At 36.6% G+C, this 16,466-nt stretch overlaps 2 protein-coding genes across 3 annotated transcripts; one reads left to right on the forward strand and one right to left on the reverse strand.

Moving 5' to 3' along the window:
• Positions 1–3,533: 3,533 nt before the first annotated feature.
• On the reverse strand, positions 3,534–11,443 carry Atg3 (Autophagy-related protein 3). Its single transcript, XM_028314076.1, has 7 exons — positions 11,204–11,443; positions 10,663–10,851; positions 10,134–10,247; positions 9,521–9,661; positions 6,718–6,885; positions 5,814–5,941; positions 3,534–5,207 (listed from the first exon to the last, which is right to left on the reverse strand). Exons 1-7 carry the CDS (start codon positions 11,273–11,275, stop codon positions 5,054–5,056), a joined length of 966 nt encoding a protein of 321 aa, XP_028169877.1. The 5' UTR covers positions 11,276–11,443; the 3' UTR covers positions 3,534–5,053.
• Positions 11,444–11,590: 147 nt separating this feature from the next.
• Positions 11,591–16,335, forward strand: Fis1 (Mitochondrial fission 1 protein). 2 transcript variants are annotated; one of them, XM_028314078.1, is made up of 5 exons: positions 11,591–11,773; positions 11,865–11,978; positions 12,502–12,672; positions 15,432–15,568; positions 16,188–16,335. In XM_028314078.1, the coding sequence occupies exons 1-4, from the start codon at positions 11,729–11,731 to the stop codon at positions 15,552–15,554; spliced, it is 453 nt and encodes a 150-aa protein (XP_028169879.1). In that variant the 5' UTR covers positions 11,591–11,728; the 3' UTR covers positions 15,555–15,568; positions 16,188–16,335. The 2 variants fall into 2 exon arrangements, with proteins under 2 accessions (XP_028169879.1, XP_028169878.1); XM_028314077.1 differs by lacking the exon at positions 12,502–12,672 and adding an exon at positions 13,861–14,031 and having other exon boundaries at positions 11,592–11,773.
• The last annotated feature ends 131 nt before the right edge of the window (positions 16,336–16,466 follow it).

Raw genomic sequence — 16,466 nt, forward strand, 5'->3', positions numbered from 1 at the left:
CACCACCTGCCCAGCATGCCCAGCAAGTGATAACAAGTATGGACTTTCAATACTCAATGTATTACGTTAGCGTGTATTGAAACAGAGATTACGCTGCGTTTACGGTGAAAACCTGAAATAGACTATTTGACACCATTCCCCAATAATTCTATACCACAACTTTTTTAAAAAGACACCATTCTGAAGTGGAATTGTGTAAAGCAATCGTAATCATTTGACAGTTCATAACGTACGATAAAGTCAGTTAAACAAAGCGTTTCACAGAATAATCATACGTTATGAACTGTCAAATTATTAAGATTGTTTTACACAATTCCACCTCTGGTCTTAAATACTTAATTAATTTTAAATTGCCTGTAAATTAAGATTTTGGTTGCATTGTAACCGAAAAAAGTAATTTGAGTTGACAAAACAGTGACGTCACTTGCTCGTCTTGACAGTTTTAAAAAGTGCGTCAATTGATTGGTGGTGTCAACACGTCTATTCTCTTGCCATCGAACACTGACAGAACCGGCGTGACTGCTGCACGACGTAAGCGCAACGTTCGGTAGTCTGATATTTCACGACACGACGAAAGTCATATAAATTCGTGCTCGTCCACTCTGGCTGTAACTTTAACACGTGCGCGTATACATACCTTACCAACTTGTAGCTCGGTTGAGGAGAGACGCTACAACTATTACTTTATTCAATGGCACGAAAGCTAGCGCGTTAACACGAATAGTTACCGTGATTATACCGTCATCCTTAAATGACTAAGGTATTCCGTTAACCACTTGACGTCTTCTTACTTTGGTTCGTAATCTATATATATAAAAGAAAGTCGTGTTAGTTACTCCACTTATAACTCAAGAACGGCTGAACCGATTTAGCTGAAAATTGTCAGGGAGGTAGTTTAGAGCCAGGAGAAGGACATAGGATAATTTTTATCCCGTTCGAAATAAAAAAAAAATCTGCTTATTTATTGCCATTAAGGCGCAACAAAGTTCGCCGGGTCAGCTAGTTAATTATATTTATGAGATGACTTTTTCTTATTCGATTCTGAAAACAACACTGCCACCAATGTTCTACTCAGTTGTGGCTATCACAAGGTTTTATAATTTCATGTAGCAGTGAAAAAACTAGATGGACTGAAAGCTTCAATTATTTCTACAACTTTCAAGTACGAATACTCGGATTTGACATATTTACTTACATGGTAATTTATAAACGTAGGTAATAAAAATGTATCACTTTAATGATTACGATATTTTAATACAAGTTAATTAATTTTGATTGTCTGTCACTGGCCAAAGGATTTCGTACGTTGGTATACTGTTGATTGAAAAATAATTGAAAATTTGGCAGAAGAGACCTCAATTCTAAAACAGAATCATAAAACTAAACGGATTACGATAGATTATCCGTAGCAAAAAGTTAGGAATAGGTCTTGACACAGTAATAGGACGTGCGTGCCCGACCGAATATGAATTTTAATATGACAATTGAGAACAAAGATAATGAATAGATTGTTGTTACTCACTCGGACTCTTGTATTGTTTGTTCATCTCAAAAGACTATTACAGACTTGAATGAGTTTACATTCGAAATGCTCTACAGATGCATTATTCTGATCGGAAGCAAAGTACAATTTTATTCTAGCGTTTACTTTAAAATAAAACTAACAGTTTGTACTTTAGACTATTTCAGTCTTTTCACTTTTGAGTATTTTTACAGTATTAAACGACAAACATCTTCACTTTACTTCAATGCTTCACGATGCAATGTATACTCTTGATAACATACATATTCTGCTTTATACGATCGCGATAGTAAAATCGACGAATAGAATGACAGCATCCCGCATAGTCGACATAGGCTAGCTAGACAGAGACCATCTCTATTAGTCACCTATTGTGCATGTGATAAGACTTGGGCTTGCTGCATTCATTGGGAAAAGCCAAAATTAAATACCCGGCGCCGGCGGCAATTTCTAAATACATTTTATAAATCTTAACTATATCAATCTGCTGTATGTCGCCGGCGTTGGAATCCAACCATTATCATCGTGGCACAACAGTGCTGTAGTGGGCCAATCAGCCCATAAATAAACGTGTATTTTATTGTTTTCAATGCCTGATAATTATTTATTAAGAATTCTATTATTATCTCGTTAGTTCCTTTTGTGCACTGAGTTATTATCATCGTAATATTATAATTCCAATTACTTTGATATTATTAATGTTTTATTTGTAGTAATGGATAGGGTGTCTATTTTATACGACTTGCATGATTGCATGAAATTATAATTATTAGTCTTAATGGCAGTTTATAACGAAAATGGGAAATGGGGAGTTGAGGTAGAGGAACTTGAAAAAAGTTTAAGAATTGTGGTTATGGATGTGAAGTGATATTTTGAACATACAAAACATAGTTTCAACCCTACACAAACGTCGAAGCCGCGTTACTTATTATTTAAATATTTATGTGCATAAACTACGGCTGCGGTGTTTGGCGAGGGAGGGAATAGATCGCTTATCGAGATTAAAATATAAAGTTGATTTTACGTTTAGATGTTCTGTGATTTATTATTGTTAGATAAATGTTAATACCAAATTAAGCGGATTTCGTGCTGTCCCAGTTATGTACCTTTTGAAAACAGCTTTAAATTATTCGGAATAATAACACATCATGGGTGCTACCTATCCAGTACTGTTTTCTTGAAATTTTTTAAGGATACACAACCAACCAGTTTTATAGAAACATAGAATTGTAATAATTGTTGTAGATAAAAATTTGCGCCTACATTCCTCCGAAAATATTTCATAATTACATAGCCAATAAACTAACTCTTCGAATAAGTAGTAAATTATGTATGTCACCGAAAATTAATATTAGAGAAATGACCTGTTGTTGGCGATAAATAGTGAATTTGAAATGTTTAATATTATTACCAGTTGTGTTGCAACTGTAGTGTATTATTTTGTACATTGCTATGTAAAATGAGAATTATTGTATTTATAATGTAGTGGGCTTTCTTATAATGTGTACTGATTATATTCGTATATTTTATTATGAGAAATGATGATTTGTACATAATGAAAGTGATATGTATATGAATAAAGGAATTTAGAAATTCTATTAAATTTTTATTTGACAAATAAACACTGGAATACAAAATAAATAGAATTAATTTCAAATAAAAGACGCTTTATAGCAAAATAATTCATTGAATATAAAATTATTCAAACTTAAATAATACAATATCATATACGATGAAGTACTGCTCTAACGCGCAGATATGAAGATAATCTTTAAATTATGTACTACTTTACCACGTTGATATATAAAATATTGGCAAGGTTTACACAAACGTTTAGCGTGCTTAGATATTTTGTTCATAATAACTTTAAGGCTGAGTTGCTCCACCTAACTTTGACCGTAACGTAACGTAAGCGGTTATCGTTATAACCGCCGTTTTTTGTATGGATTTTGACAGATTTTTGACGTTTGTCAACGTTAAAGTAAGATGGTGCAACCCAGCCTAAATGTACGTGACATTTAATCTGAAGCTATACAAATCCAAGTCCAACCATGGTTGTTATTCGTCTTTTTTTGGGAATGTCCCGAATTACATTGAGAGACGTATACACAAAGACGTGAACAGAATGTTTGTGCTTGCAATTATACGATATACGGAATGCACCTTTCAAATGATAATGTTCAAAATATTTACATAGGTACAAAGAATTTACGATTCATTATACGAAAATAAACTTTCAGATTATAAAAAATTACGTAATATTTCCGAAAGTCTACTTTTTACTAAATGCCGAACATCATAAATATGAAGGAAATGAATATGAAACATTTAACTTGTAAGGAAAACTTATAAATAAAACGTAAAATAACGATCAACATACGAATATTTGTACAATTTGTTTACAATAGCTAAGATTTTTGGGACTTATTAAAATGGCATTCGGCCTAATGCGAATAGTGGCCGAACGTGTTAAATAGGGCCCAAGCATAGTGGAGAACTGCCAGCATCCGCCAAAATGAGCAAGTGAAATTAAAAATTACATCGACTTAATTATTATATCTTCTAGTAAAACAGACAGTTACTTCAGTTTTATGTAGCATCTTTTATGGCACCGTAATTAGCAGCCTGCATTTAAGATTCCCACTTTATGGGCAGTCGAGACGAGTTACGAAGACACAAGTAGCAGTAAACATCATAGTACTGGCAATTTTACACTATCCTCGAACTTGAATAATATCTTAGGACAGTCATCAGGCATATCAACAGGCCTATAATATACTAAGGCCTGATGGGAGACATCAATTGTTAATATGAAAGTGTGCTTTTATAACACCGAAACGAAGCGATGCGAATTGCATTGATATAATTCGGAGTAACATATATGTAGATTGATTCTCAATCTCACGCAAAAATAAAACAGAGTGCGGGCGTAGCCGGGGGCAGACAACTAGTAATTGTATAAAATCTAATAAACTGGCCTATAATACGGACACGGCGGGAAGCGCGTATAAATGCTACTATAAAAATTGGGGCGTATCAATACCTCATTATTAACTAGAGATGTGTCAGCATCAAAGTTAAGATTTATTCGAAATTTCAAAGCGTCTACTTCTTGAGCAAATATTTATCTTATTGAGGTGACATGTAACACAATTGTTTTAAATCCTTACTCCCTTACTAATAAAACTTACACGCTCGTTGAACAGTGTTTTAAAGTGACGTTTAGTATGGAAATGTCATTTTAAAACAGTGTTCAACAACTGTAACTTTTTATTAGTAAGGGGGTTATTGTTTTGTTGCTGATAGTGTCTAGGAAACATAAATAAAAATAATCTTACTTTAGATGCCGTGCACTTCAATTCCGCCATATCCTAAAGCTAGCTACACGTAAAGCTATGCCTCAGAAATACTGCATACAGTTTCGTGCCCAACTCAAACCTCGTTTGCACGAAAGTGTATCCACTCTGAACATTTAACTCCATACAAGTATACGATACGACTATCGCCGTTTCGTCGATATCGTGGGCGGGGCTAGTTCATGGCGAAGTTCTGCGTGAAGTCGTATTCGATGGTGGGGATGACGCTCTGTACGAACTTCAGGAAGACTATGAGGTACGCGTGCACGCCCATCTCGCCGCCGCTTTCCGTCACCGTTTCGATTATCTTTTTCATCACTTCGGCGTGCCTGGTGGGAGGAAGTTTATTGATATTATTATCCTGACAAGTTGAGCACTTGAAGATCGCCAGTGACTATGATTTCTCACGAAACACGAACACTACACGACCTATAAGACGAACTAGGTTTCGATGAAGAAAATATACTTTTTATGTTACTTTATAACACTTTTTGAACATCGTTATTAAGATTAGTTGAAGGGCGAGAACATTACTACAACTGGTCGTGTTTTATCAATTAAATCCAATAGCTCAAATAAATTACCCTTTTGACTAATAATTTACTATACGTAATACCCAAAACGTCATCAACTACCCAACAGCCAATAAGTATCACGCATTTAAGGAGACTGTTGATCCACGAGATGAGCCTTAGAGCTCTTTCAAATTAGACGTTTTGAGCCGGACTTTTAATAATCTAGTTCTTTAAAATTAGTCCTTTTGAAGCGGACGTTTGTCGTGCGTTTGCAGGACCGCACATGGTAAATCGTATGGCAACTGCGTCGGAATAAAATTGTCAATTACCAATAAGTTAGTGTGCGGTCTTGCAAACGCACGACAAACGTCCGCTTCAAAAGGACCAATTTGAAAGAACCCTTTCAAGTATGGCGCTGACCTGCAGGGGTGCACGGAGGCCATGCTGGGCCCGGACAGGTGCGGGTGCGCCTCCATGGTGACGGTCTTCTTGGCGTGGTCCTGCGACACGTCCTCGTACATCTGCTCCACGCTCAGCAGTGTGCGGTCCTATCACAAACGTGCACGTGTACACACAACCTTATTTACGGCTTGTTCCCAGCGATGGGACACGTATAGCCTGGTCTGTGAGCACGTAGAATTTTGTCCAATGACCCCAAGCTACCCATCCCTATCGCTCGCGCGTAATTATATTGCTGTCGCGACTGTGCGACGGGCGGCCGCAGTGAGTGTGCAAGCGCAACAGCAACATAATTACGCGCGAGCGATAAGGAAGTGCAGTTAGTAACAGTGTTACTCGTTTGAGTGTGACTCGTTGGGAACAAGTGAACCTTACTTCCATTTATGTAATAGCCAAATCTGTAATGTACCACATTACATATTTGGCTGTAAATTACAGCCTGTAATGTACACAGTGCCAGTCCGACATCGGCGACATCAAAGAGCGAATACATAATAATAATTGTGCTTTGGAGTTGTGGTCACTGGACACCAACAACAGATTTACTGGGACTCATTACAAACAAAAAGTTAATTCAAATGCATAATATCTAATTATGCAGTTTTTGCTTTTACAGAAACGGCATCGAGACTTCCGCCCCTAAAACTAGCTGTTTCTTAAGTTTCAGAATCGGCCAACCACACATGTTTGATTTCCTCGACTGACATCGGTGATCAACGTGGCGCGTACCAATATACACCAGTCCTATGTAATCACCTGCATCTGCTGTGTTGTAGTGCGATGCTTCATAGAACTAGTGTATATTCGCATGTCAGGAACTGACATCAGCTTAAGAAATCAAGCCTCATCATCAGGATCAGCTCACCTCGTCGTAGCCGATGAGCCAGAGGCGCGGCGTCTGGTAGTACTTGTCGTAGGTGATGTGCAGGTCGTAGGTGCGCGTGCGCACGATCTCGTCGCCCTCCGCGCCCGCGCCCGCGCCCGCCCCCGCCGCCGCGCTCTTCGGCTCTTTGCGCGGTGCTAGGTCTGTTGACTGGAAATAATCTTTATTTTTACCTGGTTGTTTTGTTATTGCCATAGCTCGCTTGTACCCTCAAAATACTGTGTTAGTTACATTTATAACAATATTGGTTTTATTTAATTTAGATTAGAGAAGAAACAGTTGCTGTAGTAAATTACATAGCTGAAAAAAAAGGAACGATGGCGTTTGGTGCATCAATGACAGATTAGATTTAGATGAATCAACATTGCAGACTATTTCAGTTTCAATCAAGTTGTGATTATTNTAACTTAAAAACAATGCGATTTGCGTCAATAGTTATTTAACGAGATTAAATAGAACAATTGAACGATTTAAATTATACAGGGTTACTATCTAATGATAATTAATACTTATAGGTTATTGATATGTGGTATTTAACGGGATTAAATTCAAGAACTGAATGATCTAGATCATACAGGGTTACTATGTAATGTTAATTAATATTTATAGGTTATTGGTATCTGATATTTAACGAGATTTAATTCAAGAACTGAATAATCTAGATTATACAGGGTTACTATGTAATGTTAATTATACTTATATATTATTGACTTGTTTTTAAATACTGAGAAAGTTATTTAAACGAGAACTGAGTACTGACGAGACAATTACTATGTACCTACTTTTTATCTATCTATTGGAAACCTAACTTAGGTATAAAGTTAAGCTACGAGTAATTGTTACTGGCCTTGTTCAGCTGGTTCTGGATTTGGCCGCGCCTCTTCTTTCTCCCCGGCCGCCTCCTGGTCTGGTCCTCGGCTCGGGTCGGCTCCTCTCCAGGGCCGGACTCGCGCCAGTTCAGGTTTTGTGGGTAGTCGACGGTGTAGACATCGAGGATTTCGGTCCATTCTGTGGACCGGTTTGATGATCTGGGTAGTGATTTACTTGGGTCTGTAGACACTGCGTTCCAGGGTTTGCGTGCGTTGCTAACTTGGCAGATTTTGCAGTTCTTGACGTACGTTGACACATCTCATATACATACCGGGCCAATAATATCTCTGTGATATTTTGTTCAGTGTTTTTGCTGTTCCTAGGTGGCCTGCGGTTGGTGTATCGTGGTTTTCTTTCAGGATCTGGTTTTTTTCATTGTTGTTTATGCATAATTTCCAGTTTGATGATGTTTCTGTTCTCGGTCCGTATGCGTGGTTTATTATTTTCTTGTATAATTTTCTGTTTGACATTTTATAATCTTTGTTTCCGTTTGTCTGTAGTTCTTGAATTTTCTTTTGGATCCAGTCTTCTTTTGTTTCTTGTTTTAAGCGTGTTACGTGTTTATTTATGACTTCTTGATTTTTAGGGTTCCGTGAATAGTCTTTTTTCTTGATTGGTTTTTCGTGTGCGAGTTTGATCTTGTGTTTTTTCTTACTTGGTGTTTCGGCCATTTCGTATGTAGGTACGATGTTGGCTTCTGTGTTTTTTCTTGACGTTGTTCCCACTTGTTCCGCTTGCTTGGTGTTATCTTTGGGCCATTCTATTTTGGCTCCTATTCTATTTAATATGTCCATGCCGATCAGTATACTCGTGATTTGTGGATGATGTAATACTTGGTGGTTAATTGTTTTTCCTTTTATCTTTATTTCCAAGTCTAGTGCTTCTTTTATTTGAGTTGTGTGCCCATCTGTCATGCTAGCCGTTATGCTTACTGTTTTCGGTTTCCGGTTTCTTTTCACGAATTTGTTGTACACTTGGTCGTTGATGTTGATGTATGATCTTGTAGCGCCGGTGTCTACGAATGCTTGATATTTTTCGCCTAGTATCGATACATCTACGAATGGACGGTTATCTTTAATTTGCGGACTTGTGTTTATTGTCATGGATTGTGTGTACTCACTTGTTTTCTTACAGCACTGTTTACTCATTTTGCCGATCTTGCCACAACCGTTACAAAATAGTACCTTTTTGCTTCTGCAATCTTTCATCGAGTGTCCGTGTTTTCCACAGCTCCAGCAGCAAGTATTTGTGTTGTAATTGTGTATGTATGATGCCGTCTCCTTCTGTGCTTGTTTTGGGCTTGTTTCGTGGTAGTTATTTTGTGGTTCTCGTTCTGTGAAGCTAGTTTGACGTTCTGCTGTGACATTTTCATAGTCGTTTGCCAGTTGTATTAATTTGCTTACCGAGTCTGCTTCTGATTTCTTGATATAGTACTTGTATTTTGCGTTCATGTTTTCGTAGATTCTAGTTATTTCTTCCTCTTTTGACATTTTTGCGTATCTGCGCATGAGTGTTTGATCATTTACCGTCATCCGCAGACCAACCCCCCCCCCCTAATTTAGAATGACGTAATATATGGACGGCCCCTAAGCAGTAGGCAATATTATTGTCTAAGCATTGTTATAGTGTGCTCCACCATTCGACCTGAGGAAACACGCGGAGGTTTCAGTGTTTCAGTTTCAGACATGAGGCTAAGTTCCATTCATCAAAATTATTCCGCATAAACCATTGCTATCCCGAGTGCACAAGAAAGGCTGCAGTGCGGGAGGAATGGCGACGGATTGTGAGGCTTGCCACCGGACCTGGTGTGACGAGCACGGCCACTCTGGCAAGAGTGTGGCGACGAAGAAGAATCCCTAATGCAATGAGTATTCGTAAAGTATTTTTCTGCTAAACAAGGCTAGCCAGCACTTACCGGGTCGACCTCGTCCAGCAGGCCAGACTCCTGGAACTGCTCCATGTCCTCGGGCTCGCCGTCGTCGTCGTCGTCATCCGCATCGCCGCTCGCCGGCTCGCTGTCACCCGTGTCCGCCGCTTCCAGCGTCATTTCGCACACCTGATGGTGAATTTCTCGATTTTCAAGTCTTATGCTGGTTCAGACACGTGTCACACGTGCGACAACCGCGCGGTTTCTGAGTGAAGCTACCTATGGCGAGGCACTGAAGTGGTTTCATGTAAATGTACGAGAACTCCCCTGTAACTGCACGATTAACGCTGCGTCTAAACCAGGCCTTAGAAATTGTGTAGTACATTGACAGAATCATACTAATTAGATTTTTTTAAACTAATTCGTTTGCCATCAGATAAAAAAAGATTTCTAACATAACAGTTAAATGAACACTTAACAACAAGTGTAAAATAGTGTATGCAGTGCTTATTTTGTGTAGCAAAGATAGTCTCCTAAGTTATTTATCTCTATTGTTTAATAGTCATTAATTTAACTAACAAAAAATTTACAAATAAGAATTTGTAATCACCAACCAACTTATCAAAAATGGTAAACAGATGAACTAAGTGTGTTGATTTACCTTTTCTTCTATAGTGGGGGAGCCAGTGTTGTCGTAGTGATGTGTATCCACCCATCCTCCATCTGCATCATGCTCATCTTCTATCACTTTCTCTTTGTCTTCACAATATTCTATCTGAAAATTATTTATTTTACAAATAAAGGTCATTTCACACATAATAAAAAAGATTGAAACTTCAAGGATTTACAATAGGGGCTCAAATTCTCCAATCACCAGAGTCGCTGCAGGAGGCCTGTTGCGGCCTAGATAGGCTGCTTGCTTTCTGGGGCATCTGGTGTGGTTGGAGTAGGAAGATAAACCACAAATCGTGCATAATGGCCCAATTATGAGGCTAAGTGTGACATTTGATTGCCCTACAACACTAAACTAACAAACCCTATAGGTGTTATTGCACTTTACACTCTTCTTCTTTCTCGGTCCCTCACTGATGAGGATTGTGACCACAGATAGTGTTCCTCCACAGGCTGCGGTCATACGGTTTACACTCTTACTACCTTTTATTTCTCATAATTAACAGCACAGCCTCTACCTGTTTGCATCGCCTGTAGCATGGCACATTCCTAGTGATGAGGAACTGCTTGTCGGCAGGCAGGTAGGGCCGCACCTTGGCCTCCTCGCCCTTGGCCCACTGCCAGGTGGGGCAGTGGTGCACCAGGTGGTCGCCCGCCGCCACAAACTCCTCGGGGGTCAGCACACCAGTCTCGTGGAACTTGGACTCCTGTTTAAAATTAAATTGTGGTTAATAGTTTGTAGAAAAATGGTAATTTAGAATAAATTAAAAAAATTAGTTCAATAATACAGATTCATTCTAATTTCTTTTACATATCAACAAAGAAATAATAGCTGGAATAGGGTTATAAATAAATAATACTAGGTCATGATAACTTACATTAATCTTAATTAATTAATTAGGTACTGGGAAGTTTCCTAAACTCTTTGTTTAGGAATGCAAAGGTAAACAGAGTTGTGTGCGATAACATGCATGTAATTCACATCTACGCGACTAGCTGACATTGTAAGGATGGTAAACAAAGATAATGATGAATAGCAACAACGTATGCTGCACGAACCTTGAGCACCGGAGTCAAATACCCAGCCACCCCCAGAGCGGTGCCCTTTACTGTATTAATTACACTTTGCATTGTTTTAAAAAAATTGGTAAATATTAAAGCACCAACTAAAAACTCCAAGAAACGTTTTAAACTGATAGCACACACTCAAATCACAAAGAATTAAAATAATTTGGGTGCCGAAAAAGATACACGAAATTGACGTGACGAACGAAATTTTGACACTGACACATCTGGTCTGGGAAATTGACAGTAGTGACATATAGGAAACGTTCAGGAATAGAAGTTTTTTGTTGTATGGAGTCTACTAGTATTCATAGGCTGAACTTGGGCTGAACTAAGTATGCCTGTGCCTAAAAAAGAAGTAAAATAATGTCAGCTTGACAGCTAGTAGTGTCAAATAAATGTCACACCGACAAAAAATTTGGATTCGATTTTTGTACCATAGTTTTGGAAAAATAATGCACCATTTAGTCCAATACGAATTAGTTTAGCATTTTCAGTAAATTGTTTGTATACATCACTATGGAGGACGTTCTTGATGAAGTTGTATCTTCGGAAGATTTGCAAGTAAGCATTTTTGAAATGTTGTGCGTACGTGACTCATTTCTTGCGTTGTTTGCAATCATTGTTTCTTTTCATTATTTCTTTTGTCCTGTAGAAGTTCGAGAAAGTGTTTCATGAACAACTGCATCAGGGTAAAGTGACGCATAAGGCGCAGTTTGAGTACGCGTGGTGCCTGGTGCGCAGCAGATACCCCACCGACATCAGGAAGGTCTGATTCAACATTGTACTTTGTTGCTTAACACCACGTCATATTGATCCAATATTAAGTTTAAGTTGTAAGAGTGAAGCATACAATTATACATTAATTTCATAATTTTACAACTTATGCAGTTATTTATTTTGTTAGTTCTTTTGTTATGTTAGTGCACAACCTAAGTGTGTCTCATCATTATTAGTCATTATCATCTTATACCTAGCATAAATCTTGAAGGAAAATTGAATCAAATGAAGCAATGACATTCTATTTGGAATTGTACATTGTACAGAATACTTTATCCTAAACATTACATTTCAAATTGTAGTGTTTGTAATTTATTGTTTAAACAAACCAATTTTTAACCAATCTAAAAGTCCTTGGCAGAGGCAAATACACTCATTCCAACCAAATACAAACTTACTTCAGGACACAATAACTTCAGGACTTCTACAGTACCTAAATGTTGTTCATAAGTGCCAAAATATTTGTCTAAACTGAATAAAATATTTTGATTTGATTTGATTGTGTATTTCAGGGTATTCTGTTACTGAAAGAGCTATTTAACTCGCATCCGGATGGCAAACGAGACTACCTGTTCTACCTTGCCATTGGCAACGCAAGAATCAAGGAGTACAACAAGGCCCTGCACTATGTTAAGTCATTCCTTGAAATTGAACCAGCGAACCAACAAGTTTTGGCATTAGAGGTAATTTTATTATATTTTATCAATTTCTATGTTTAATACAACACCTCTCTCATTAGTCAGAGCTTCTCAAACCCTGTGTCAAGATTTCCCAGGGGCTTCTTTTATATTGGTTTGTGAGTCCATATATCTATGTAATCTAAGGGAATAACTGTAAAAATACCTTACATGGACAAACAAAGTTGCAAGGCAATTTCCTTTTCTATATACAAGTCAGTTTATAGAAGAGGAAAAGATGTGTTAAAATTTTATTGGCATCAGAAAAATTTAACTGACTAACTGCTATGTTTTTATGCTTTTGGTTGTTGGTATTGGATTTGTAACTGACATATTTGATTTTATATCAAAATTAATATATAACATAATATGATAAATTTATATTAGTCATTATTATCTTATCAGTTCTTGTACATTGTACAGGTGCTGTTGTACCATAGTACCACAGATAATATAATACTAGTANCCCTACCGACATCAGGAAGGTCTGATTCAACATTCTATTTTGTTGCTTAACACCACGTCATATTGATCCAATATTATTTTTTTAAGTTGTAAGAGTAAAGCATGCAATTACACATTAATTTCATAATATTATTAATTTTACAACTTAAGCAGTTAGTTGTTAGTTCTTTTGTTGTTATGTTAGTGCACAACCTATGTGTGTCTCATTATTAGTCATTATCATCTTATACCTACCACAAATCTTGAAGGAAAATTGAATCAAATGAAGCAATGTCATTCTATTTGGATTTGTACATTGTACAGATACTTTATCCTAAACATTATGTTTATTTATTTATTTAATAGGTACACCAACAAAGTCACATACATAATACAGTTATAAATTTTAACATGGTTTAACACATGATACATACATATGACCTCAATTACAGGTATACACAGCATTTCTTTTTGCAATGTTAGGGTAATTATACACTAGTAAAAACAAAAATCAATTGAATAGAGTTTAGAGTTTAATGTTTCACATTATAAAGTGTTGTATTGTTTAAACAAACCAATTTTTAACCAATCTTATAGTCCTTGGCAGAGGCAGATACACTCATTCCAACTTACTTCAGGACACAACAATAACTTCAGGACTTCTACAGTACCTAAATGTTGTTCATAAGTGCCAAAATATTGGTCTAAACTGAATAAAATATTTTGATTTGATTTGATTGTGTATTTCAGGGTATTCTGTTACTGAAAGAGCTATTCAACTCGCATCCGGATGGCAAACGAGACTACCTGTTCTACCTTGCCATTGGCAACGCAAGAATCAAGGAGTACAACAAGGCACTGCACTATGTTAAGTCATTCCTTGAAATTGAACCAGCGAACCAACAAGTTTTGGCATTAGAGGTAATTTTATTTTATTAATTTCAATATCTAAGTCAGAGCTTCTCAAACCCTGTGTCAAGATTTCCCAGGGGCTTCTTTTCTATCAAATAAAGGTATCAGGTTTATGATTACATTTTATGTGATCAAAGGGAGTAACTGTAAAAATATTGGGAAAGCACTAGCAAAGTTGCATGACCAGACTAATTAATTCCAAAAAGTCTAATGAAATGGTAAGTTAATAGAATAGGAAAAAGATGTATGTATTTATTTTACTGACATTGGCAAAATTATTATAATAATTCTAACTGCTATTTTATGCTTTTTTTTGTTGGTATTGAATTTGGAATTTAGATTGTAACTGACATATTTGACTTAATATCAAAATTACCTAATGTACCTATTATAATAATGATAATTTATTTCAGTCATTGTTATCTTATCAGTTCTTGTACAGTCACGGAATGAAAAGGTTCGTCAGTTTTCAAATTGATTCCTTCAACGAATCGCGAGCACATATTACCTTTTGAAACTATGTTACAGAATAATCTCGAGTTAGAGAAAATAATCTTTAACTGTTCGTCAGTAAAGTTCAAAATTATTCAGATCAAAATTGTTTGACGATTTATCTTGTCAAGAAGATTATTATGATTGATAAACTAAAACCTTCTTGTTGGTTTAACCTGCCATTATTATTTCTTTTAAATAAAAAAAAAACTATTGTCAATTGGTCCATTGCATTGCACTGATGGGATAGAAAAATAAACAAGCAAAACCTTATTCGTTAGTAAACGTCATAATTATTTATTTAAATGTTAGCAGCACTGTTTCTTGCACTGTTATGTTGGCAGGTTTGACTCTTACAGTACCTAGTGCAAGCGAAAACCGACACTAAGGTGACGAACCTTTTCATTCCGCGACTGTACATTGTACAGGTGCTGTTGTACCATAGTATTATTTATCAAACAGAAGCAGTTTATTGCATTGTGTTGTGCATTGGGTATAGTTTTTCAATCACTATTCTATTTTTGTATTAATCAGTCAGTCATGAACTTTTATTTCCAATTCTCTTTTCTGAACTCTCTTGATGTTCATATCAATGGTGCTAAATTAAGTGCTGCTATCGTTATTGTACTTAGTATTGTAATCCTACGTGTCCTTTATAAGGTGCTTGCTTTTGCATTATGATGCAATTTATTTAAAAAATATACACATATGTACTTTTATTGAGCGAGTTTAGTTAGACTTTGTGTTGGACTCACTCCTAGCAAGCATAATTTTACTTGGAGGAGTTATCACGGATATGAATAGTTTGTTTATCACTTAGATAGATATCCCAGTTCCTTTTTTAACTAAGAGATGGCGCTGTCCACACGCTACGCCGCGGTGGTGCGTGACACTTATCGTGTGGCGCTTGTTTTCAGCGGCAGATCAACAAACGCATGGAGAAGGAGGGTCTGATCGGCATGGCGGTGGCGGGCGGCGCCGTGTTGGCGCTGGGAGGTCTCGTGGGGCTCGGCATCGCGCTCGCATCCAGCAAAAAATAGCATTTGGCCTTCCTGTGAGTAACATTGCCTACAATAGAGTAGAATCTAATATAGATGGTAGATAGATACCACATTAATTGTTTTAGTTGGTGGTGGAAAAATCTTCACAATTTTTTAAAGAAGCTTTTAGAAAACTTTTGCAGTATTTTTTGAACAAACTACTTTTAAATTGCGACTAAACCAAGTTTTTAACTAGATTTGGGTTCAACAAGTTACTCTTTTAATTATGAGTTCTCATTTGCAAAAAAAAAACAAGTTTCATCTATGAATCACTTTTTTTTATATTTTTATTTTGCTTCAACTCTATGCTGTTAATACGAAAGTGATAAAGTTTACTTACTTTTATCAACTTATCTTAGTAAAAAAAATATTCAAGTTTAGGCAGATGAATTGACAATACCTGGGAATTGTAGAAGTTGTGTTGGTAGTAGAGTAGTGATGTAATGTAATACTTTGTAGATTTTGAAACAGATGTCGCTCTTTTTAAGGACAATGAAAACTCAATCAATAAATGCACAGCTTAATTAAGACACGGTTGGTACTAAGTATACGTATAAGAATACGCTCTTATTGCGATAGGGTTTATTATAACATTAAATTAGTTAAAATAAGTAATATTTAACGTTGTTGCAGTGTGAACGCACTCATAGGCGTTCATTGCTTCCTCAAAAAGAAGAAAGACACCAAACCAGAGTAGAGGGCGCCACTGTCGCAACATCACACGTCACACAGCTTTCAGTGTGCATTAGAATAGACTTTTTATTGTACAAATATCACTTAAGATTTAAAAAAATACATAAAAAATGTTCTCTACGCAAACCAAAACGTGTTTCTGTCGATAAGGGTAGTTTAGTATTTCTATGAATATTATAGATGTTATTTATGTGATAAATGTGAAATGTATTTATTCCT

The sequence above is a fragment of the Ostrinia furnacalis genome, unplaced genomic scaffold (assembly GCF_004193835.3).
Source record: "Ostrinia furnacalis isolate ACB-3 unplaced genomic scaffold, ASM419383v2 OfSCF4519, whole genome shotgun sequence".
NCBI lineage: Eukaryota > Metazoa > Arthropoda > Insecta > Lepidoptera > Crambidae > Ostrinia > Ostrinia furnacalis.